Source organism: Dasypus novemcinctus, chromosome 24 (assembly GCF_030445035.2).
Source record: "Dasypus novemcinctus isolate mDasNov1 chromosome 24, mDasNov1.1.hap2, whole genome shotgun sequence".
Classification (NCBI taxonomy): domain Eukaryota; kingdom Metazoa; phylum Chordata; class Mammalia; order Cingulata; family Dasypodidae; genus Dasypus; species Dasypus novemcinctus.
The window spans coordinates 53897681-53922292 of NC_080696.1; the positions used below are offsets into that span (position 1 = coordinate 53897681).

General features: G+C 52.6%; 1 protein-coding gene across 3 annotated transcripts; it reads left to right on the top strand.

The window, feature by feature from the left end:
- The first annotated feature begins 207 nt into the window (after positions 1-207).
- Positions 208-10112, top strand: LOC111765046 (uncharacterized). 3 transcript variants are annotated; one of them, XM_058287225.2, is made up of 8 exons: positions 208-401; positions 4236-4442; positions 4768-4878; positions 6404-6546; positions 7162-7224; positions 8006-8127; positions 8475-9500; positions 9784-10112. In XM_058287225.2, exons 3-7 carry the CDS (start codon positions 4801-4803, stop codon positions 8585-8587), a joined length of 519 nt encoding a protein of 172 aa, XP_058143208.1. In that variant the 5' UTR covers positions 208-401; positions 4236-4442; positions 4768-4800; the 3' UTR covers positions 8588-9500; positions 9784-10112. The 3 variants fall into 3 exon arrangements, with proteins under 3 accessions (XP_058143208.1, XP_071067888.1, XP_058143207.1); XM_071211787.1 differs by lacking the exon at positions 208-401 and having other exon boundaries at positions 1016-4442; XM_058287224.1 differs by lacking the exons at positions 208-401; positions 4236-4442 and having other exon boundaries at positions 4450-4878.
- Positions 10113-24612: the final 14500 nt, after the last annotated feature.

Consider the following 24612-nt stretch of genomic DNA (forward strand, 5'->3'; position numbering starts at 1 on the left):
TCTTTTGTGAACATCTCTCACAAAGAATTTTGCAGGACGCCACTTTAGAGAACGTTCACAGGAGTAGTACCTCCACACCCCAGGAAAATCCTTTGTTGCAGGACTTAGAGTCTCTCATTTGTCAACATGCATCGGATGTTGCTTTAAATAAAACGGGTTCTTCCGTATAGACTTAGGTTAGTGGGCTGCTGGGCACACCCGCCGCAGCCATGAACGCTGGACAATCCTTCTCCAAAGTGCAGTGGGGAAGATAGAGCTGTGGAGCTGGGGCGTGGCGTGGTGGGAGAGGGGGTGTGGTGGACAGAATCACGGCCCTGCGAAGGCGTCCACTTCCTAGTCCCTGGGACCTGGGACCGTCACCCTGCCTGGCACAAGGGAGTCTGCAGGGTACATTAAAGATGGTGAGTCAAGGAGCTTCTCCTGGATTATCCGGGTGGGTCCTCGCCACAGGAGTCGTGAGAGGGAAGCAGGAGGAGAGTGAGAGGAGGAGCTGGGAGGTGGGACGCTGAGGGTGGCTGTGGCGCTGGAAGATGAGGAAGGGGCCACGAGCCCAGGCAGATGGGTGGCCTCTGGAAGATGGAAAGGGCCAGCACATGGATTCTCTTTCAGGGCTTCCAAAGGGAAGGCAGCCCTGCCAACCCATTTTGCAATTCTGATCTCTAGAGCACTAAGATAACCCATGGGTGTATTTTTTTTTTTTAAGAATTATTTTTTATTTCTCTCCCCTTCCCCGCCCCCCCCCCCAGTTGTCTGCTCTCTGTGTCCATTCGCTGTGTGTTCTTCAGTGCCCGCTTGTGTCAGTGGCACCCAGAATCATCTATGTCTCATTTTGTTGCATCATCTTGCTGTGTCAGCTCTCCGTGTGGGCGGCGCCATTCCTGGGCAGGCTGCTCTTTCTTTCACGCTGGGCGGCTCTCCTTACGGGGCACACTCCTTGCACGTGGGGCTCACCTACGCAGGGAACACAAATCACTCAGAAGCCATCAATGGCTTCTCCCCGCTGGGCATCTGTTCACCAGCTGACGTCAGATCACCCATTTCGGATGGTTATGGCTGACATACCCAGAAGCCTATCTGCCACAAGTCAGAGGCGGGACATTCTCAGAGGAAATGTTTTCTGTGGAAGTGGCTGCCAGTCAGGGCACACACTGGCCTTAAGAGCTGATCTCCACTTTCTGAAGTTGCCTTCCTTAATGTCCTAGTAGTATCTCTCCACTGACTCCTTAAGTGCCTTTGTTTCATGTGGGTCCTGCTGTGATCTGCACAACATTAGCATAGTTAACAAAGGTGACAGGTGCATGAGTATCTGGGGCAGTGGGGGCATCATGTCCCCTTAGCCCTGGGTGCATCCTTTCTGGATACCCACCTCTCGTGAATGACTACTAAGAGCAGGGGCCTGCTTTGTGCCTTAGTCTCTTCCATTACATTTTGAATTGTTGCTTTTATCTCTCATTCCAGTTATTTTCAGAAGGTAGCATTTGTTCCAAAGTGGGGAAGGAGGGAGCCAAGTACCTATTTGAAGGGAGAGCATTCCCGTCAGCATGAGTCACAACTTTCAATAGGAGAATGCCTGCTGTTTGCAAGGAAGGAGAGGGAGGCCCCTGGGCAGCAACAGCAGGAGGGAGGGGGAGATGGCAGAGGTGATAGGGTGGAGTTCATCACAACTCTAATGCCTTAGGTCTTTCCTCTAAACATGATGGCGTGTGATCACACATCATGTGGCACATCACAGCCAGAGACCACAGCACTCCAATCTTAGAGCAAGGTTAAAACATAACTCAGCTAAACTGGAAATACCAGCATTAATTCAGGACCCGTTTTCAAAGGACAGCACATGGCAAGATTTAAACTTCCCTCCTCCTGGATATCATCAGCTGTTATGGGTTGAAATCTATCCCCACAAAGATATGGTGAAGTCCTAACGCTGGTTTACCAGAAGTTGGAAGTATTTGGAAATAGAGTCATTGCAGATGAAAGTAAATGAATTAAGATGAGTATAGATTGGCCTGGGTTCAGTCCTGAGTGGAAGAAAAAGAACAGGTACCTACAGTGCGCGTTAGCAAGGCAAGTGTTGGGGCAGAACCACTGGACACTGACTATGCCTGGCAAAGGGGGCCCACTCCATGGACTGTCCTCTGTCCCTTGTGGGACCCATGTGGGTGCCCAGCTTTCAGCATGACCCATGTGTCCCGTGCAGTGCCTTCCGCATTTGCCTGTTAGGTTAGCCCCATGCCAGTGTACCCCTAGCACAGCATCCCACCCATACCCAGGCAGGGGAGACTGACTGTCCTCCTTGAGCACCCGTAAACCAGTCCAGGCCCAAATGCCTGTGCGCAGTTAGAAAAATTAGGTATAGTCTAGAAGACTTGGAATCAACTGGCCATCTAGGCCGGGCTCAACCATTCCCGTGGGGTTTGCTAGTGAGAGTTCCTAATCCTGTGGAACCCCTACTTCCTCCTGCCCACGTGAAGCAATTTTCTTCTGAAAATCCTAAATATCATTCACAATTACAAATACATACGTGCACACACAGGAAGTAACCAGTGGGGACGATGGAGGGGGAGGCAGGGCAGGAGCTGGCACCAGAGAGGTGAGAAGGGGACAGAGGTAGGAGGTTGAGACAGCTCTGCTATGGGGCAGTGCCATCATCCTCCTGACAACATGCCCACGTCCCACAGCACAGGGAGGCAGAGACGCCAGGTTGATGGGTGGGGAGATGCCTGATATTCCCAGGGATCTGCTGGGCCTGGTCAGCTCCAGGACAAGCAGGAGAGGACAGCTGGTGTCCTGCCTGCCCCACCCTGGGCACCTGCAACTAGGATGAGCCTCTGTGTGGATGGAGGCTGTGATGGTTAGGCTAATGTATGCACTCAGCCAGGTGATTGTGCCCAGTTGTTTGGTCAAGCGAGCACTGGGTTAATTGTACTACAGGGACATCTATGGCCTTTAGTCATGAGTGACTTTACTGCACAGATAGCTGATTACATCAACATCAATCAGGGGGATTGCTGTCAGCAGTGAGTGAAGCTTTTACCACTTGGTTGAATGCCTTAAAAGGGGAAGTGATTTCAGCATTCAGAGAGAATTTCCCAGATCATCTTTGGACAGCCAGTGTCCCCAGGAAATTCCTCAAGGACCTTCATTGGACTTTCATCAGGGCCCCTGGTTTGCAACCTGCCTGTGGAACCTCGACATGTGTATCCGCACAGTCAGTTAAAAGACTCTTATCAAATCTCTTACTATCGACAGACAGCTGCTGTTGATTCTGTTTCCCTAGAGAAACCTGCCTGTTACAGGGGCTGTTGGAGAGAAGGCCTCAGTTTCCTCCTCTCTAAATTGGAATACTTAGAGTAGGTGACCCCAAGTGTCCCACTCCTAGAAGAATTATGCTTGACTGTGGTTCTCCATCAATGAACTGCAGTGCCCTGAGACCCTGGAAAATACTTTCCCCATGCTGGGGTCCTTCTAAGCAGATACAGGCTTGAAGGTCTGGGGCTGTGTGGACCTGGGGTGCACAAAGCAGGAAACGGCACCAGACCACAAGTCTGTGATCTTGGGAAAGACAAACTTTGTGGGAGCGAGTGATAAGGTACAGTATAGAATGAGAAACTTTGGAGGATTTTATACCCAAGTGGTGACAAATTCTGATATTCATTGAATTTCAAAACCCTCCTGCTGTGGACTTAGAAATGAGGGCAAAGTAATAACTGACTTTCCATGATCATGAACCCTGAACTCTGCCCTGATCTGAGTTGTGACCCTGGCTGCTTCCCCCCTCTTCTTGTACATCCCCTTGTCTCCCTTCTCGAAGTGGCTGCACGTGACACCAGCCCTCGAGGTTCTTGGTATCAGCTCCCATTCGCCTGCTGCCGTCCCTGGGAAAGAGGAGCCAGCTTGGGCTAGTTGTGGAGGAGGGGAGACTTAGGAGACCCTGAGGGTCATGCTGACTTATCCAGGGTCACAGGAGTGGGTGTGAACCCAGCTCCTTCCCCTCAGATGGTTCCTGATGCCCCCAGGCCTTCGCAGTGCAGCCTGGATGCTGTGCTGGTGACATTGAGCACACTTGGGAAAGGACATGGGAGAGGATGGTGAGCAGTCAGCAGCCCACAGAGGTCCTTGAGGAGTTGTTATCCAGGAAAGGGGCCCAGGGAAGGGGACACAGGAAGTGACCTCACTTCCTTGAAGCTGGAGCCCAGCAGAACTTGGAACCTGGTAACCAGGCACCCACATTCTAGAGACAGCCGCTACCTGCTCACTCGGGCAGAGAAACTTGAGGGAGGAAGATGTTCTCTTGCTGCCTCCGAGCTTCCCGAGACTCCCGCGCCAGGAGTCCCTGTCGCGAGAGGCTTCTCTGATGCTGTCGGCGTTGGCTCACCCCACAGTATCGACGGCTCACCCCGCAGCCTCGCCGGCTGTGGCCGTTTCCTAGGAGGAGCCATGAGGTAAGCCATGGGGCTGGGCAGGGGATGAGGCCAGGCCTAGCCTGTGGCCTGCCTGGGCAGCCTCAGATCGTCCACTCTGGCCTGGTGTGTGCAGGGGAGGATCATGAGTGAGGACGTCCCTGGGCAGGAGCAGGGGGTTGGGGGAGGAGGCCAGGTGGCTTGTCATGTTCACTTCCAGGCCACGGCAACCAGGGCATGATGGGGGACATAGGTTGGCATCCCTCTGCCCAAATGTTGATCCTGACCCATGGAGCTGTCCCTTGCCATTGACTGTAAGGCTGGGCCCTGCTGCCGCCAGGCCTGGTTGACAGACCTGTCTTTGCAGGTTTCTACCCATGAGACCAGAACAGAAAACGACATGGAGGTCATCGACCTCTCGCCCCAGACCTGGGAGTCTGGGCATCATGCCACCAACATTGACCAGAGCAGGCTGGAGGTGAGATGGGAGCAGACAGTCCCACACCCAAGGCTCTAGACAGTCACGGGGCCTCCAGGACACAGAAGCTGCCTGAGCTGCACACCAGGTTCCCTCCTGGGAACTCCTGCTGTTGGTGCTCAGTCCCAGCAGAGGCATCCAGGCCCCAGCCCCAGCCACGACGCCCACCACCCAGCCCCAGCCCTGACCAGGCGCAGTGTTTGACAGAATAGCAGAAAAGAGACTTTGCCATGATTCACCCTCACGTTCATTCATGGTGGTCTTTGCTTTTGTTATGTGTTTGTTTGTTTACTCTACCTGCCATCAGGTGCTTCCCAATGCCACGAGTCCCACCTGAGGTCAGCTAGAGTGTCCCTCCACGCCATCTCTATCCTTACTCATCATCAGGTTTCCTGGGTTGTTTTTACATAGAAAGGGTGAGGGGATGATAGTGTGATACATGTTTCTCAGCATCCTGCCATCTCACAGAGCTCACCACTAGTACCCTCCAGGTCAGGTGACAGGGCTGCGTCTCTTCATAGGATAGGACAGGGACAGGGGTTCAGCCTCTTACTCCCTTGGGCCTTGATGGGAGTCTTTCCTCTTGCCATTTCAACAGGATTGAAGGGAACATCCCTGAATATTCTAATGTTTCCAGCTCGCCCAGAATAGACTCCTGGGAATGGGACAGCCTGGGCAAAGGTTATGCATAGATAAAGTTTGAATGGCTGGGGCCAGAATACTTGAAGGAGTTAAAGAGAAAAAACCAGGCTGCTTCCCTGCCATCTGACAACCTTGTGTGTGACAAGGTTTGAAACTCTTGTCTGGGATATGAAGTCGTATGTGCAATTTCTCCAGTGCAAAGGGGATCTACCATGAACATTTTCAAGGCCATTTAGAATTTCTCTTCACTGCAGCATCAGCTCTTATCCTTGATCAAGCCAGGGTCTTTTTTTCCCATTCAGATTTTCCAGGCGTCTACCCATATGCAGAATGAGGGGTCACCATAGAATGAGCTGGTAGTTGCTAAGGGCAGGGAGAGGAAAGAAGAGATTTGATATGGGGGCATTTTTGGGACTTGGAGTAGTCATATGTGCTATTGCAGGGACAGATGCTGGGCATTATATATCCTGCCATAACCCATTCAACAAACTGGCGGAGAGTGTAAACTACAATGTAAACTGATCCACGTGGTGCAGCAGTGCTCAAAAATGTATCCATCAAATGCAGTGACTGCGCCACAATGATGAAAGAGGTTGCTGACGTGGGAAGAGTGGGTTACGGGGGGTGGGAGTTATAGGAGAACCTCTTATATTTTTTTTAATGTAACATTTAAAAAAAATAAACAAATCATAGGAAAAAAAAACTCTCTAAAAGCAAAAGGAAGAAGAGAAGGCTTCCTGCTTTGTAACCGAATGCACGCACCCAGGGTGGGACTCCCTGAGATCTCAAGGTTTCCTGGTCTGACCTCCATCCCCAACCCTCCTGGTAGACAGAGAAACTCTGACTGTGTGTTCCTATTTTGTCCCTGACGCCTACATGCCAGTGGGAAAATGAACCTCCAGAAAACATAGAGAAGACCAGCCCAGAACTGATGTTGCCCAGGGAGAGAAGGCAGGAGGAGCGTGGCCAGCTTCTGGGGAGATTTGGACGTTACCCCTGCAGGCCGCAGGCCTTGCCTGTCACCAGGTGAGCACCCTGCCCCCCCAGGCCCTCCTCCACCAGACGTTAGCATGTTTCTTGGGGTGTCACTTCAACGCCCTGAAACTCAAGTGGCTCATTGGGAGACTAGGGCTTGAGAGGACACAGCTAACAGGGTTATTGTGTGGAATAAATGAGATATGCCATGAGAAGTGCTGACACAGTGCTAACCAGTGCAATGTGCTGCTGGAGGACTGGAGATTTGGAGACATCTTCTCACTTTTCCTCCCCCATGGGAAGCACAGGACTCGGTCCTCACAGATGCTTTGTCCGTGAACCGTCACATGTTCTTTCTGTCAAGATATTGGAGATGTCATCCAACGTCAAGATCTGAAGTCTAGTCAGAGCAGATTTTGCAGTGGGCTGGGAGGAGAGCTCCATGCCCACTCTGACTTCTAGGAAGGTGCGGGTGGGACTCAACAAAATATACACAGGTATCTTTGTGTGCAGGTCTATTTCTGTATTTAGCCTAGTTGCAGGAATAAAGAAGAAAAAATCTCTGGCTATCGGGCTTCCATTCCAGTCAGAAAATCAGACAGTGACTCTAGATCTCATGAGCAGGAAGGGTCCAGAGGGAAATGACATCCTCATGTCACCCCGTAGGTGTGAAAGAAACTTCTGTGTAATGGACGGAGCTAGAAGAAGATGCCTGACACAAGTAAAAATGTGAGTGGACACTAGTTTACAAAGAAAAGATTCCTAAATCTTCATTGGAATGCAAACGGTGGGGTGTGGGTAGTGGCTGGGAGAGGCACTTCAGGTCACTAGGCCCCCATATCTAATGCTTCCCACCTTCCCAACCTCACCCCATCATGGTTCAACTTGCTCCCATTTCTGAATTAACCCAGGATACCTGGTCCCAGAACAGGAGACGTGGGGAGCAACCTGTTCCCCATTGGGCTGCGTCACCAGTCAAGGATACTCACGTACAGGCAGGGGGTGGCTAGGCTGTACCCGTGCCTCCAGGAGGACAGTGTAGGGGGGTGAGAGCCTCACATGCAGGGAATAACGCACCCGTACTTGCATGAGCCTCAGCTCCAGTAGAAGGTCCACAAGCCACCAGGTATTTAGGGAGCGCCTACTCGTGAATGCTCAGCCCACTGAGCAGAGGAGATACAGGCCGTCTCTACCCAGCTGGAACTGAGATTCCTGTTGTTCATGTAGGGAGAGAGACAGATACGTGTCAAGGATACTTGAAGAAGGAGAGACTTGTGAAGATGATGGGGCATGAGCACCCAGTGGTTTAATCTTTCCTCAAGTCTCCTCTCTGTTAACATTCGTCCACTGAAAGGACAATGAGGGAGGGAATGGGCTGTGGGGTGGGGACAAGAGGACAGGCAGGGACTGTCACAGGAGCTGTCCACCCACACATACAGGAATACTTTTGAAAGGGACAGTATTAAAAAAGGCCAGACTTCTGATCTGATGCCCACCATTATCTCCGCAGTGAAATCTCCTGCTTCCGGGGCGCCTGGCTGGAACCCTGCACAGCAGATACCTTTCCCATCGCGGTCTCTACCATCCTCAGTGCTGTGGTGTGCAGAATTGAAATGAACATCATGGGATCAGGTTGGCAGTGCCAGGCCCAAATTTCACATGTGCAGCTTGAGACTGTGTATTTAAGAGTAGCTGAATCAGAGGGTGAGGAGGCCTGGGGGCTGCAGACTGCGAAGCTGAGGGGAGGATGGGAGTACTTGGATACACCCCCAGGCAGGAACCCCTAGGGCTGGTGTCAGTCCAGTGGCAAGAGGAACCTCCCATGAGTCATCTGGTGGACTCCTTGTCATCGAAGTCTTCCTGGGTTGTGGGTATGTCTTTAAGTGTTTGCACCTGAAAGATGTGGAGATGATTTCTGCCTTCATAAGGGCACTGGAGATGCCAACATTTGGTGAACACTCATCCTTTTCCACCTCCAGCATCAAGACCTGCACCAGGTACACTGGCAGCTCTAGCTCCAGGACCAGCACAATGGCCAGAGAGAGAAATGCCTAAGGAGCTGGAATCCCCTCGGCAAGAACTGGAAATGTGAGTGGAGCCTTGGGCAGGCACGAGTGTTTCCTTTCTCCAAACTAGAATGGGAAATGTCAGTGTGGGTAGTGTGTGGGAAGGACAGGGCAGATCACTGTGTCCCCCACATCTGATGTTTCCAACCACCTCAACATCTCCCCACTATTGCTCCACTTCCCATGATCCTGATTCTACCCCAGGATACCGTGTCCCCGACCTGGAGATGTGGTGTGCATTCTGTCCCCCAACTGCCTGGATGTACACTGAAGTATGCTCAGCTGCAGGCATGGGCTGTGCAGGCCGCACCCTGCCTCCGGGAGCGGAGTGTCATAGCGATGAGGACTTTACAGCACACAGAGTAGATGGAACCCTTTGGCTCGAGATTCAGATTGCGGTACACTTCTAGTCCTTAGAAAATTTGGCAGGAGGTCTCTCAACCACATGGTTTTTAGGGAGCATTTACTGTCGATGTGAGCAGAGCAGACACAGCCCCTCCCTGTCCGTCCAGACCCCAGATCTTGGGTCTATACTCAGGGAGTCAGATGTGTCTGAGGTTTCTGAAGTAGGAGAAATTGTTGAGATGATTGATCATGACCCCCTAATGTGAACTTTCTCCTAAAAGTCAACCATGCAGGACTAACATGGAGGGTTGTGGCTTGGGCTGGGGACATGGGGATGGGTAGGGACAGGTAGAGGAACATCCCAGAAGCAGACACAATGGCAAAAGTGGAGGAGGTGGAGGGAGGAAGGACCAGTCCTCTGATCTGCCCACCCTCCCCCCACCAGGGCCATAACCTTCACCCTGGGAACCTGGCTGGGCCACCTCAGCAGGGAATCCCCCCATCGCTTGGGCTCTCCCGGCGGCAGGGCCCTGCCGAGGGCTGTGGAAATTAAGACCCAGCGTGCTGAGTTCCCATGCTGGGCACAGCTCTGTGGTAAGCAGAGACCCTGAAATAAGCAGGGGCCGGGCCAGAGGGTGAGGTGGGGTCTTTGTCATTGTTTGTGAGGGTGATTGCAGGACCTGGGGGGAGCACCTGGGAGGGAGGCTTCGGGGCTTCTGAGGGGATAGAAGAACCTCAGAAGAGTCACCTAGTCGTCCTCTGTAAGGGAGAGTTTCCTCTGGGGGTTGGGGCCTTTCCCCCTGAAAGGTTTGGGGACAGTTTGTGCCATTCGGCACCGGCATGGCAGTCATGATGCTGAATCTTGCTTCTCTTCCAGCTCCAAGGTCAGGTCCAGTGGCCACAGGCTGGCCAGCTCTCCCTCCTGCTCAGTCCGGTTCTGAGATGTTTGAAGGAAGAACCGCAGGGCCACATGTGAGGCTGGACTCAGTGCCCGCACCGGCTCCATCGTCACCCGGCACAGAACGGTCACCTGAGGAGGTCGTGCCTGCCCAGGCAGCACAGGAGGCTGAAGCTCCACTTCTCCAGTGTGGGCCCGAGGAAGGACAGGAGGCTTCTCTTCCTTCTCTCAAGAGTGCCTGTGGGGTTTTTTTCTCAACTTTTTTGGTTGTTTATTTATTTTATGGATATTTTTATTTCCTAGTGTTAAGTCATATATATTAAATATTTGTTATCATTTACTCCTTTGTAGTGTGTTCATCAGTGTCTTAGGCAGATTTCAAACATGAACCCCTCCCTACCTGGCAGCCACACTCCTTTCTTACATCCTTCGGACCATGGGAGCCATGGATACACTGCTGCTGTGTCACTGTTTCCTGGGCTCTGGCATGAGCAGGTGGACAATCTCAGCTCCTGGCCCAGAGTCAGGCTTGACCCGGGAAACGTTATCCACTTTTGACATACGGGTGCAGCGCAGCTCAGGCATGTTAAGGGACTTGCCCAAATTGCCCCCACTGAAACATCAGGCAGCAAGGACAGAACCCAGAACAGGACTCACAGCAGAGCAGGGGTCTGAAGTCTGAGTCAACCGTTTTGTGCCTCAACCCTCTGTTCTTCTGCCCCTGCCAGTGTCTCAGCCCCACATACCTTTTTGAGTTCTGGCCACTTCTATCCAGGAGATGCTTTTGGCTTGTTTTACAGGATATGGTTAGAACTGAATGCATGGAGAAGGGCAGCCCTGTGGCCTACTGGAAATTGTCCACATGATCCACCCCACCGTGTGGGGCACTTGTCATCCATGAAAATGGAGGGACAGGTAGGGAGAGGTCTTGGAAATTCTGAGAATGACAGAGGAGAATACCCTATATTTCAAGGTATTCACTGGGCATGATCATCACAGAAAAGGATCCTGGAGGGAGGCTATAAGAGGAGTATGGAAGGATGTAGGGAATTGCTCAGGACTCAAAAGGAAACTGGGATTCCCATGCCTGGGCAAGGTGAAACCATGGCCTTATGATAGCTTCTACAATTCTAATTGAGTATATATTCACCTCCTCTTGACATTTTAAGGCATCTTCCTCCTCATATTCAGTTTCATCAAAATATATTTTTCTCTACAAATGATTTTTATTCTTCATTTAATTGGAGAAGTTACGTATCCTTCACACTTTCGTTTTGGCCTAGACTGAAAGGAAGCTCAAAGATCCATTTTCTCTGTTCTTGCTAAAAAGTTTCTCCCTACATTTCTTGGAATATTTATTTTATCTTCATTTCTTTTAAGAATTCCCAACTTATTTTTTATTTTACTTGACCATTCATTTCTAGAGGTGTGTAAAGTTTTAGGGGCTTGAACTCTATAGTAAAGGGTGAAGATGGAGCACTTGGCTCCGAGCAGTGATTCTGAGTCCCACCCTTGAGCTGGATTCTATTGCCCAAAACTGGGGGGACTTGAGGCCTGAGATTACTGCTCATCTACAAAACGGGGAAAAGCAGTGGACCAGGGAGGGCTCTCTGACAAGAATTGCCTCTGCACTCCACACAACCCATGGGGATTGCCTCTTGCCGTGGCCGTCTCTACCCCTGTTATACCAGCTGCAATGTGGGAGGGTGGTGGGGGTGAGTGGGAGGGGGCCAGGGGTTCCCTGCTCCTTGTCTTCTGGCCCTAAGCTATCTGCAGGTACCCAGAGTCGGTGGGTGGTTGGTGGGACAGGAAAAGCTGCAGCAACTCCAGGAAAACACCTGCTCAGGGACCATCTGCTGCAAACTCTTTAGGTAAGAATGAACCCCAGATCCTGGTCCCTCCTAGATACATCCGGATGTGCTAGGTCTGCCTGGTCCATTTCAGTGGACTCTAACCAAAAACCTGCTGATGAGCCGGGCACTTCGTTGTCCTTGTGGGGTCAAAGAATACAAACTTTGGGGTGTGTAGCAGTTTAATATTGGTCATGAATTCCAAAAATAGATATTTCATTATATTTGTGAACTGGTCTTTTCCTCTGGGCATATTATATTATACTGGACTCCATTGTTTCACTTTCACTTGAATTAATAATGATTAGGCTTTGATGGGGCCACATAGGCAGGTTGCTGTGTCCCCAACCACCGAGGGGGTGGGGACTCAGAAAAAAGCACTGTAGAGAAGACAGTTTGGAGTTGTTGAACTGTAGCCTGAGAAAGTAAGTACACAGGAGAAGAGCACAGGGGAATGCAGACAGCTCTGTAGACACAGCAGAGGCCCTGGGGAAAGAGATGAGCCTAATAGCCTGTGGTTGCAGCTGATACTGAAGAGAAATGAGCCCTTGGGAGAGAGACGAGCCTTATGCAGCTGATAACTTAGATTGAAAGGAGCTGAGACCACAGCGCCTAAGGAAGAAGGAAGCCTGGCCCTTGTAGGCGCCGCCCACTCTCTGCTCCAACACGTGGCCAACGAGTCTGAGTAGAAAGTATCTCTTATGGAACTTTGAGTTCAGATTAATGAGATGTGTAGGGAGTAGGGTCACAATAGCTGAGTAAAATAACTAGAGTGAAAGATAAAAGCAACAATTCATAATGTAAGGGAAGAAATTAAGGCACAGATAAATTCATCTCAGTGTTATTGGTAATAGTGAAAAATTTGAAATAAGTATCGCCCAATAAGGAAATGGCAAAATAACCAATGGTATAATATAATGGAAAAAATACACCTATTAAATGATCCTTGTGATAATCATAATGCAAATAAATTGGCATAAAACCTGCTTATCATTGTGAGAAGTGAAAATTCAGGAAGTCCTCTATATACTTTTTCCATTAAAAAATTTATTGGAGTGTATCACTCACACATAAACATACATAAACAATCAGTGTATAGTAACAGTTGTGAACTTACAAATCAAACATACATAGCGTCATACAGGTCTCTCATAACTCACCTACCACCAATACCTGGCATTGTTGTTAAACATTTTTCACTAATGATTAAAGAAAAATGTCAATATATTTCAACTAAAGAACAGTATGTTCCTCCAACCCACCCTATTATTATTAGCTTTATATCATTTATATATGAACATATATAAACAATAAGTGTAAAGTAAAACTTATGGACTACAAAGCAAACATGCATAATATTATACAGGGGTCTCTTACATCATCCCTCCACCGACACCTTGCATTGTGTTGAGACACTTGTTATAGATTATGAAAGAATATTGTCAAAATCTTACTAGTAATTATAGTCTTTATCTTACATTTGGTGTCTTTTCCCCCCACCCTATCAGTGTTTTTTAATATTTTTTATGACAGAAGTTGTAAACTTATAAAACCATCATGCACGTGTGCAGAATTCCCAAACAACATACATCTATTAACACACTGCACTGTGGTGGAACACTCATTACAGATAAAATAATATCATCTGATTGTTACCATGTCCACAGTGTATGGCACAGATTCTCCGCACTGCCCCATTATCAACACAATACATCTTTGGCATAGATGCAAACATATTACATTAATACTTCAGAGGTTACTTCAGTTGTATTTTCCCATGCTTTGCCCCATTCCCACCACCCTGCAGTAGTGGTGTACATTTGCTCTAGTTCACAAAGGACACTTTTGCATCTGTACCATCTACCACAATTCTCATCCGCTTTGGAGTTTACTGTGCTATTCAATTCCTAGATTATTCTCTAGCATTGTGTCAATTGGCATTTATATCCCTAGACTACCATTTTCAGCCACATCCCCATTTATAAACTAGCTGTCACTCACTCTTTGTTACCATCCACTCTATACATCTCCACACTTTTACATTAAGGCTAATTAAAACTTCTTTATACATTAAACATCAGTAGTCCATCTCAGTCCTCCTCTTATCTCTGTAAGAATCCACCACCGATCACAGGGCTTGAAGGTATTTTCCAACAATTCTTTCTAGAAGCTTTATGGCTCTTGCTTTGATGTTTATGTTTTTGATCCATTTTGAGTTAATTTTTAGAGAAGGTGTGTCATAGGAGCCCTCCTTCCTTCTTTTGGCTATGGATATCCAGTTCTTTTAGCACCATTTGTTGAATGGACTGTTCTGCCCGAGCTGTGTGAGTTTGACAGGCTATAAATACACGTTTGGGACAACTTCCTGGCTATGTGACCCTGGGCAAGTGACTTGGCCTCTCTGGGCCTCTGCGACCTCGGGGAGGTAATGGGGCACCTGTGTCGCAGGTGTCGTGAGGACAAGCTGTGTGACCCCATGTAAAGCCGTGTGCACAGCGCCAGGCTCGTGGTGAGTGCGAAATCCACCTGAGCGCGTGTGGTTATTGTGGCTGCTGCCGTGACTGCAGGGAGAGGGCTGAGGGCACTGGCCGGGCCCCGTGTGGGTGGTGGGTGCAGGATGAGCCTGGCCGTCTCAGGAGGCGGGATAAAGGTGGAAATAAGGAATCCAGATGAAACAAGTAAAGAAGTGGCGAGGAGAATTGCCAGCCCCTGAGAACCTCCTGAGAGGTGGGGGGAGGCGCCAGGATCCCCATCCTGGGGGGAGCACCCTTCTCCCTAGGAGGGAATGGAGAGGGGTCCCAGGAAGGCAGGAGGCTCAGGGACACCCAGGCGTCCAGCCAGAAGTGGCGGAGGCAGCGTTCCCTCCTCCTCCATCTGGAGCCCCCGGGGCCTCTGAGACTGGGGATCCTCCACCTTGAGCCTCGGGGATCCCTTCCCCGCTCGCCAGCCCCCCCCCCGGGGGCTCAGGGCTGGCCCCCCGCCTCATCCAGCCGACGCGCCCTGAACACCTTCCTCCCCCAGCCCCGGGTCCCCGCGGGCCCCGCTGCCACCGGATGGATTGAGCAAGGCCACCGGGCGGGCGTGCATCTTCCAGCGCCTGCCAACCACCATTCATTCACTTCCCCTCACGTTCGTCCCGCAAGTGCCGCCTCGTCATTTCGCAGGGGACACTGTGACCCTTCCTTTGAACTTGTCATGCTGCGGTGCAGGACCTGAGTCACCCTGAGAGCACAGCACGGCTCACCTCCCACTCACCTTTGTCCCAGAAGCCGGGCCTGGTGCTCAGATTGAAACTGAAATCCGAGTGATGGTGCTGGCTTCCAGCTCCTTCGAGTGACTGCTTTGCATGCAGAGCTTCGAGGCAGGTGCCGCTCTCCTCCCCGTTTCCTAGGGGAGGGGTACAAGGCCTGGGGGGGGGGGCTGGGGACTTGCCTGTAAGTGCAGGAGCCCGGCCATCCTGGGATGGTCCAGCTATGGAGATAGGCGAGGCCACGCAGGACTCCTGGTCTCCTTTGGGAATTCTTCCCTTGAAAAGCCTCTGCTTTGCAGTGGGCATGTTTGCTTGCCAAAAGCCTTTTCTTTGTGCAGCTCTGCCACCCAACCCCGTAGAAACTATGCTACGTGCCTGAGGGACTCAGCCTGCTCCCTTCCAGGCTCCACATTGTGGCTAAAGCCCGAGGGTCACAGAGCACCCCCAGCCATTGTTAATTGTTCAGGGATAGCACAGGACCCAAGCCAGGCCCATCAGAATCAGGCCTGAAATTTGTCCTGGTGAGCCTAGAGCCCCTGGCAGCCTTCTTGTCACCACAAGGAGAAAATGTGCCTGGGAATAAAGTCTGGCAGAGGCAAGGGGAGGCAGCAGATGGAGAGAAAGAGAAAGCAAGCCCTGGATCCAACCATACCTGAAACCCTCGGGCCACCCAGCTAATGTGAAACAATAAATTCTTTTTTTATTTCTGCAAAAGCTAGATTGGATTGGATTATTTATCACTTGCAGCTGAGCACAGCCCTGGCTGTTGCAGGGTCTAGAACTTCAATCATGTTTAGTTAGACATTTAACAAATCACCTTTGTGGGGGAAAATATTATGAAGGAAAAGTGGGAAATCTTGTTTGAAGACGTATGGTCAGTTCATTAATTCATCAAACAAATCCTTCCATAGTAGACACTGTGTGCAGGCACGGTGCTCTCCCCAGGGGACACAGAAGAGCCCAAACAGAAAGACCCCTGCCCTCCTGGAGCGCGTGAGCTGGTGAAGGTGCCCATCTCATTGAGGATTTGCACATTTGAACTTGAGCTTGCCTTAGGCCTATAATTATCAGAACTGTATGACAAAAAAGAAAAAAAGAAAATGAACAACAAAACAAAAATTAACAACAGCTGCCTGAGCTCTGAGCCAGAGGTGGGCGCCTCGTGGCCTCCGGTCAGATGCAGCCCTTGCAGGACAGAGGCCTGGGCTCCGGGGCTCCCCCTGCAGAGGCAGGGCCCGAGGAGGGGACTTTAATGGAAAATGGGACATCACGGGTGACACGGGACTGGGGGGTCAGACCCTCCCACCCCGCCCCCCGGCCGTGTGGACCAGGGCGGGTTGCGACCCTCTCCTCTGGAAGCCTCAGTGTCCTTTTCTGGAAAATGGGGACAAGAAATCCTTCCCAGGATCTCAAGAGGATGCAAGTCGACAGGGAACGATGTGAGTTCATCATATCAAAGCTCATCTCCTCACGGCGGTGGGAGGAAGGAATTTCAGGAAGGCCGTGAAGGTGAAATGTCCTTGCTGAAAAGCTCATCTGGCCCTCACGAGTCTTACAGACCTAAATGGCCAAGGAGCAAGGAGGAGGGGCCCTTTCAACGAGGGCAGGGGCGGGCGAGGGCCGTGGGGGCCGGAAGGCCTGGCCGCAGCTCCGCTCCGTGGGGAGCGTGTCCCTGCCTCGCCCCAGCCCCTTTTCTCAAGAGAGGCCAGAAAGCCAGATTTTGATAGGAGCTCTCCCAATTTGTTACTGTGTCCAACTAATTAAAAAAAAAAAAAAGGCAAGCATCAGCCTACCACTACACACCCACCAGGATGCCACGCTCAAAAAGAAACAACAGCAAGAGCTGGCGAGGACGTGGAGGGATTGGATTCCTCGCGCTGCGGGGGGAGTGGAACGGCGCCGCGCTGTGGAGAACAGGCTGGCGGCTCCTCGCAAGGTGGAACAGCACCTCCCGGCCCAGCCAGTGGTTCTACGCCCGGCTCGCTCTCCAAGAGAAAGGAAAACCCGGGACCACAAACATCCTTGTCCGCGATTGTTCCCAGCAGCATCACTCACAATAGCCCAGAGTGGAAACACGCCAACCGGGCCCGCCGGTGAACGGCCACGAGTGCTCTGTCCCCGCAGGGAACAGTGTTCAGCCACAGAAAGGAAAGGGCTGAGCCCTGCCACCACCGGGTGAGGCTCAGAAACACGACGCTCCGTGAGAGAGGCCAGTCAAAAAGGCCGCGTATGATTCCGTTTGTCTGAAAAGCCCAGAAGAGGCAAAAATGGGGAGACAGAGCGTCGTTGCCGGGGCCTGGGGGCTGGACGGTGAGGCGTGATTGCTCCTGGGTCTGGGTTTTGGGGAAGGGGAGAGGAAAACGTTCTAAAATGGGCTGTGGTGACGCTTGCACAACTATCCAAAAACCATTGAAATGTGCACTTTCAAAGGATGAACCGTCTGGTGTTGGGTTCTACCTCAGGAAAGCCATTAAAAAAAAACTAAAGGCGTCAGCTAACAGAGTGCTCCCGTGGGTCAGTGTCAACCGCAGGCCACGTTTCTCGGTCCCCGGAGGTTGTTCTCAGTTACCCAGAACATTGAGCTCCCCGGAACATCCGGTTCCTGCAGACCACGAGGGACTGTCCCGGAAAGCAGAATTCCCCCCGTGGGGCCGGCAGCGATGGAGAAATGCCTCTGGGCTGCGGGTTGCTCCTGACACTTCCCTTTTCTCCTTTTAAAAAGAAACAATTACACGCAAGCAAAGAAAGGCCCTTTTCGTCATTTGTAGCCCCAGTCGAGAAGGAAATAGACCAGGGGAGCCTGGGTTCAGGTCAGTGCCAGGGCCCTGCAGCCCGGGCTGTGGAAGTTTCCAGAATCTTGTGTATGTGCAGCCAGTGGGGCTGCACCTCTGTGGCGTGAAGGGAGTAAAGGGATAGAAGCTTTGTGAGCCTCAGAACAATGGCCGTGGTCCTGGAGGGCCTCTTGTCCTGTGGAACCTCTGCCCGGAGCACCTGAAGGAAAAAACCCCTTGATGGGCAGCCCGGGACGGAGGGGCTGGAAAAGTCACCGAGAAGAAGTGTGGGCTTTTCTGGGGGCAGGGTAGTCAGACGGGGTCTGTGGAGAGAAGGCAGGGGGTAGGGAGAAACCAGTCAAGGCCGTGAAAATCCCGTGTGGCCGGAGAAGACAAAAAGACAAAGGCAAGACAGCGTTCACGCTGGCCCTGCATCCTGGTGCATTGTGACTGGTTAACACTTCTTTAGTCATCAAACGCCGGCTGAGGGCCTACTCTGTGCCAGCACCGTGCCCGGTGCTGAGAGACAGACTCGGCCTGCCCTTGTGGAGAGACCCACGATGGGCCCGTTAGCACCACGTCATGAGGGGACGCTCTCGGGGAAATCAAGGCAGGCTGGGAAGCCGTGGCGAGTCAGGGATGGTATTCAGATGGGGGGCTCAGGTCTGGCCTCTCGGGGGGTGACGCTTCCCCTGAGACACGTTTGGGACAGTAGAACTGCACAGGTATTGTCAGCTGAGGGCCAAGGCCCTGGAGTGACGGGGGCAGGTGGCTGGGGCCAAGGGAGGGAAGTAGCGAGTGGAGGTCGGTGAGGTCAGGCGGGGCCCCGGGGCCAGGCCGGGCAGGACGTTGACTTCCCTCCGAGGGAGGTGGGAGCCGTGGAGAGCTCTGGGCAGAGGAGGCCCTGATGGACCAAGGTCCTAACAGGACCTCCCTGGCCCAAGGTGGAGGGTGGGGGTGGGGGTGGGGCAAGGAAAAAGGAATCCAGAAAAGCCACAAGGAGGCAACTGCAACAGGACAGGTGGGAGGTGACAGTGGCTGGTGGAGGCAGCAGAGGGGACGAGTGCTCGGTGTATTCTCTCCATTGCACAATGAGCCTGCTGACCAGGAGGTTGTGCAAATCCTTTACCTGCCATGTACACGTTCTACATAGACAGATTCCAATAGCACACACGTATTATAGATGCATATGTAGATTTGACATACGTTTAGATTCTATATATGTATATTCTACATATACATTTTATGCATATACGCATTCTACGTTTATATAGATTCTTCTCATATATTCTACACACATGCATATTCTACATAGATGTAAATTCTATACTTAGATAATAGATGATAGAGAGATAGATATGGATGGCTAGACAGGTGATGGATGGATGGATGGACAGATGGGTGGATGGATGGATGGATGGCTAGACAGACCTTACATACATCAGTAGGTCTGACTTGTACGTTGTCAAACAAGCTGACCCTGAGTCCTCGCTCCCAGTGGGGCCCCCGTCCCGGAAGTGGCCGAGCCCTGGAGTCGGGGGGCAGGCCCTGCCGCTCGGTCGCTGCACGACTCCGGCTCTGCGCGTCTGAACCTCATTTTCCTCGTCTCTGAGATGGGGGTGCCAATACCTGCCTGCAGGGTTGTGGGAAGGACTCAATGAGATCACCACGTATGCAAAGCAGCTGGCCCAGCCGAGGAGCCGGATCGGGGAGCCGGGACTGTTTATTACCAGTCACCACGCTAATAATGAGGTCTGGTTTGGGTCAAGCCAGCCCCGTGGAGCTCTTCCTGGAACAAGGGTGTGATGATACCTGCACACCCACTCTCCCGCTCGGGGGCCATGGGAACAGGGGCAGACCCACAGCCTCCCTCTGGGAAGGATGGACCAAGAGCTACAGTGGAAACCTGTGAGTCAGCGACAGGCATAAAACAGTTAATGGGTGCGCCGCCTCAGCTACAGTAATAATGGAGAGATAGAAGCTTAGATAATGTCAGGAAGGCAGGTGGATTAGTCAGGGCTCTCTCTAGGTTGTGAGGGATAGAAACCCAACTCAAACTGGTTTAAGCAAAAGGGAATTTTATTGGGTCACTTAAAAAAAAATCCAGGGATCTTGCTTCAGGCACAGCTGGATCCAGGTGCTTGAACGATACCATCAGTTTTCCGTGTCTCAGGCGGGTTTTTCTCATGTAGCTTCTCTAGACTTAGCAACACCCTAGGGCCCTCTGGAGGACTGAGTTAATGAATATAAGTCAGGCACTAAGCAGCACCTAACACACCTAATGCTCTGTAAGTATTGGCTTTTTTTTTTATTGCTACGAAGACTCCTGCTACTATTATCAGCCTATCAGTTCAGCAACCCCCCAAAAAGTGCTCCTTCTCGGCTACTTCCATCAAAGTCCCAGGACAGTCTCCCATCGGCTTAGGCTGGGTTGTGTGTCCATCTCTGAACCAGACTCTGTGGCCCGTGCCCAGATCTCGGTCACGTGAACAACCTTGCAGCTGGGGGGTGGGGTCGGCAGCACTCAAACTCTACGGACCGGGAGTGGTGAGAGGGGCTCCTCGGGGGCCGATCAGAGAGCAGGAGCCTGGGCCTGGCCAGGCACAGCCATCCCCTCTGAGGCTAGTGCTGGGTCGTCCCTGCTGCCTGCGGGAGAGGCCCGAGGCTCGGGGGTCCCAGCTCCCCCCTCAGCGGGAGCCCCGAGGCCTAGACTCCACCCCCCACCCCAGCACCACCTGCTTCGCTCAGAGGAGGCCTCTGGAGTTGAACACACTTGGGCTTGCTGCCCAGTCCCACGCTCAGTTAGCTTCTCCCTGTGCCTCAGTCTCCCTATCTGAGAGACGGGAGTTATTATTGTCACTCCATCAATTCAATATCTTATTAAACATTGTATTTGACATTTATTGGGAGCCACCAGCCTAAACTCTTCATATGTATTAGCCCATGTGACCCTCTCAATAACCCTGGGAGTTAAATATAACCATCCTGTTTTTACAGATGAGGAAACTGAAGCACAGAGAGGTAGAAGCAGTCACCTAAGGTCACCCAGCCAGGGAGTGATGGAACTGGGATTTGAATCCAGGAAGTCTGATTCAAGTAGGGTTCCCAGCCCTGTGGATTCTGAGATGAGGCTCAGCATCTGCCCACATAGTAGGTGCTTTATATGTGGAGGCTGTCCCAGGTAAGGTATGTCCCCTCTTAACCTGCCTTGGTTTTTCTCACCTGTGAAATTGCATCATAACTGTGGGACATAGATGGTGACAGGTAAAAAGGGTCAAAGAAGAAACTGGGAGTATCATTTTTTTTTCAAAGAAGAAACTGGGAGCATCATTTTTTTAAACAGATACTTCTTGAGCACCTACTATGTGCTGGGCATTGAGTCAGGCACTGGGGAGCTGAGGTTCTAGTGCCCCCGACAGGCAACAGACGAGTCAGCAGGTAGATGAGTGAGGTCATCTGGGGAGAAAGTAGAAAACGGGGGTCCTGGAGGCCTCGAGGAAGAGGGGGGGCATCTGGGCTGTGACCTCAGGCAGAGGCGGACCCTCCAGTGAAGAGCTGGGTGTGGGACGCCCCCTCCAGGAGGGCAAACTTGAGGTCCAAAGTCCTTGAGCTGGGAACTCCTGAGCCCAAACTGGGCCAAACCCTGCTCTCCCCACCAACTGGGAAACTGAGGCACAGAGAGAAGGGGATACATAGCCGGGGAGTGGTGGAGCCACGGATGTGTGGAGAAGGCCCAGAGGGGCCACGACCTCTGCAGGCTCGGCCCCCGGCCCCCCAAGCCAGACTCTTCCCAGCTGCTCGAGGGGCAGCTCCCCTGGCGGAGCCGTCCCAGCTGGGGCTGGGTGGCTGCTGTCCCCGCTCGCTTGTTCAGTCACAGACAGTGCTTGTCGCCCTCACTTAATCATCCGACAGACGCCCGCTGGACCTGCCACCGCTGTCCGGTGCGGGGTGACGGGGCCCAGGGACTGTCTTCCGAGGGCCGAGGGACACCCCCCCCCCGCCGGGAGGGCCCCAAGCTTGGGGCTGCCTCAGCCCCGGGACCCTGCAGCAAAGGGTGGGCACGAGGGTCTGGCGGGGAGCACCAGAAAGGGCCCGGCTGGGAGGCAGGGTTGGTGCCCCTGGGTGGGCTGCGGCCCCACCTCCCCGCGGCCTGTGCCGGGGGCTGGAGAAGAGCTCCCTGTCGGCCCTGGGGAGGGCAGGCTGCGGGCAGCTTAGGGACTTGCACCATCCCACTGCTCCTGAGCGGGCTCGGGACGCGGGCTTGGCAGCCCTGGAGACCCCCTTTCCACGCCGAGCTGCCCCTGTTCTGCAGGCTGTGCTGGGAACACCCCGGGCTTCACCCCGCGGGAGCTCCGTGTTCGGCTCCCCTTGCAGGCCCGGGCTGGCTCCGCGGCCCCGGCGAGTTCGGCCGGGGAGGGGAACGCGTGTTTCCGTGTGCTTGAATAATAACAGCATAATAGTAATAATAATGTTAGCTGACGATTACCAGCCACTATGTGCCAGGTACTTTCCAGGCACCATCTCAGGTTAAAATTCACCCCCACCTTGTGAGGGGGGCTCCGTGCTCCCCACTCCACGGGGGAGGAGCCCACGGCCAGGGGGAGGTGAGCCACCCGGCGGGGGCGGCCAGGCAGTGGCAGAGCCGGGATTCAAACCCAGGCCCGCCGGACACAGCCGTCCTGCTTCTGAGAGCTGACTTTTCCCGGCAGTGTCCTCTTCTGACCTCTATTTAAGAGGCCAGTGGGAGCAGCTGGAGGCTACTTTTAGGTGCAGTGTATTCTGGAGACGGAGTGTTGGGAAAAATCCCAACAGCAGTGTCCTGGGCTGGCTGCTGGCAGGTGCTCAGCTGATGAACATCCACAGAGAGGGCGGAATAATTTGGGAAGGGGTGGGAGGTCCTGACGTCAGGGCCCTCGGCCCTTGGGAGCTGGGTCAGGAAAGGAAACACTCACAGGAATCTGTGTCCAGGCGCTGGAACCAGCTAGAAGCTTCGGGGCGGCTCTCTATTTGTCTACCTCTCATTCCCTCCCCATCAAACCGTTGGGCTAGGCCGACCACCACACCCCTGAGAAGCCATTTGCTCTATCCCTCTGCCTGGCCCCAGTTGCCATGGCCACTTGCTCGGACCATTGCAGTAGCCTCCTCCCAGGCGTCTCTGCTTCTGCCCTCTCGGTTATGATCTGTTCATTACACTCAGCCAGAGGTTGAAGAACCTAAGTCGACTTGTACCTCTCCCCCGGTGAAAACCCCCTCAAGAGCTGCCCATTGCTCTTACCTACCTCCGTGCTTCATCCTCCTCCCCTGCCCGTCCCCCTCAGTTTTCTTGCTTTGTTTTTATTTTTTAATTAATTAATTAATTAATTTCCCCTCCCCCCCCCGTGGCTTGCTTGCTGTCTGCTCTCGTGTCCATTTGCTGCATGCCCTTCTGTGTTTTTTTGCTTGTCTCCCATTTTTGTTGTATCACCTTGCTGAGTCAGCTCTCCGAGGCGCTCGCAGGCTGGGTAGCGTGCGGGCAAGCCTGCCTTCACAGGGAGGCCCCGGGATGCGAACCCAGGGCCTCCCATGTGGTAGGCGGGAGCCCAACTGATTGAGCCACTGCCACTTCCCCCCACTCACTTTTTGACAACCAACACCTTCAGATGTTGCCAAATGTCTCCTGAGGGGCACAGTCTCCCCCAGGTGAGAACCGCCTGGCGAGGCCTTTCCTGGGCTGCTCCCTCTTGGGGGGCACCCGGCCCGCCCTCGCCTGCTCACGCCTCTCTCTGCTTCTGGTCCCCCATTGACCAGAGGTCTGTGAGCTTGACTTGAAATTCAAAAGAATGTCATTCTTGTGGGTAGGTGCTGGTGCGGGGGTGATATGTTTATTAAGTAATACGTGTTATAGCACACACTTAGGAAGGGCCTGTGGTTTCCACCCACCTGGCAAAGGGGTCTGTGGAACCAAAAAGGTCAAGAACCCCTGCTCTAGAGCCACCCAGGAGGAGCATTCCCAGCCCAGGCTGGGTCAGGAGTTTCCCTGGTGCTCCCACAATGCCCTGCTATTGTAACTGTCACGGTGCTTATTTGTTCCCCCAGGGGGACATCAGCTCACAAAGGTGGGCAGCGCATCTGTTTCATCCTCCTCCGTGCTCCCGTCACCCAGCCCAGGACTCAGCATACAGCAGGTGCTCAGTCACCATTTCCCAGTCCCTCACCCCTTCTCTCCCTTTCTGTCCTCATTCACCCTCACAGTCAGTCAGTCATTCAACAAACATTGCCCAAGTCCACATAATGTGCAGGTGCAAGAGATACAGAGAAGAATCAGACATGGTCCTTGCCCGGTGAGAAAGAGAGTCACATGAAGAGGTAAATACAAACTTTGGCGGGAAGCGGTTGTGGCCCAACTGATAGAGCGTCTGCTTACAGTCCAGGGTTCGATACCCAGGGCCTCCTGACCCGTGTGGAGCTGGCCCACGTGCAGTGCTGTTGCGCGCAAGGAGTGCCCTGGCATGCAGGAATGTCCCTTGTGTAGGGACGCCCCACGCCCAAGGAGTGTGCCCTGCAAGGAGAGCTGCCCTGCGCGAGAAAAGTGCAGCCCGCCCACGAGTGGAACCGCACACACGGAGAGCTGATGCAGCAAGATGATGACAACAACAACAAAAAGCAACACAGTTTCCTGGTGCCGCATGACAAGAATGCAAGCGGACACAGAAGAACACACAGCAAATGGACACAGAGAGCAGACAACTGGGGAGGTAGGGGGGTGGGGAAGGGGAGAGAAAAAAAAACCTTAAAAAAAACACAAGCAAAACCAAAACAACACTTTGGGGTCAGTGCTATAGTGGGGAGACTCAGGGGATTTGAGCATTTCAAAGAGGCTTTAACCCCACAGAAGGGGAGTGTCAAGAGGAGTTTCCCAGGGGAGGTGACATCTAAGCTGAGGCTTGAAAGGACAATC

Coding starts and splice junctions, on each gene's coding strand:
- LOC111765046 (XM_058287224.1), top strand. CDS start 4,690: ATGGAGCTGTCCCTTGCCATTGACTGTAAGGCTGGGCCCTGCTGCCGC. Junction 6,547..7,161: donor CAGGCCTTGCCTGTCACCAG/GTGAGCACCCTG, acceptor GTCACCCCGTAG/GTGTGAAAGAAACTTCTGTG. Junction 8,128..8,474: donor AATGAACATCATGGGATCAG/GTTGGCAGTGCC, acceptor TTCCACCTCCAG/CATCAAGACCTGCACCAGGT.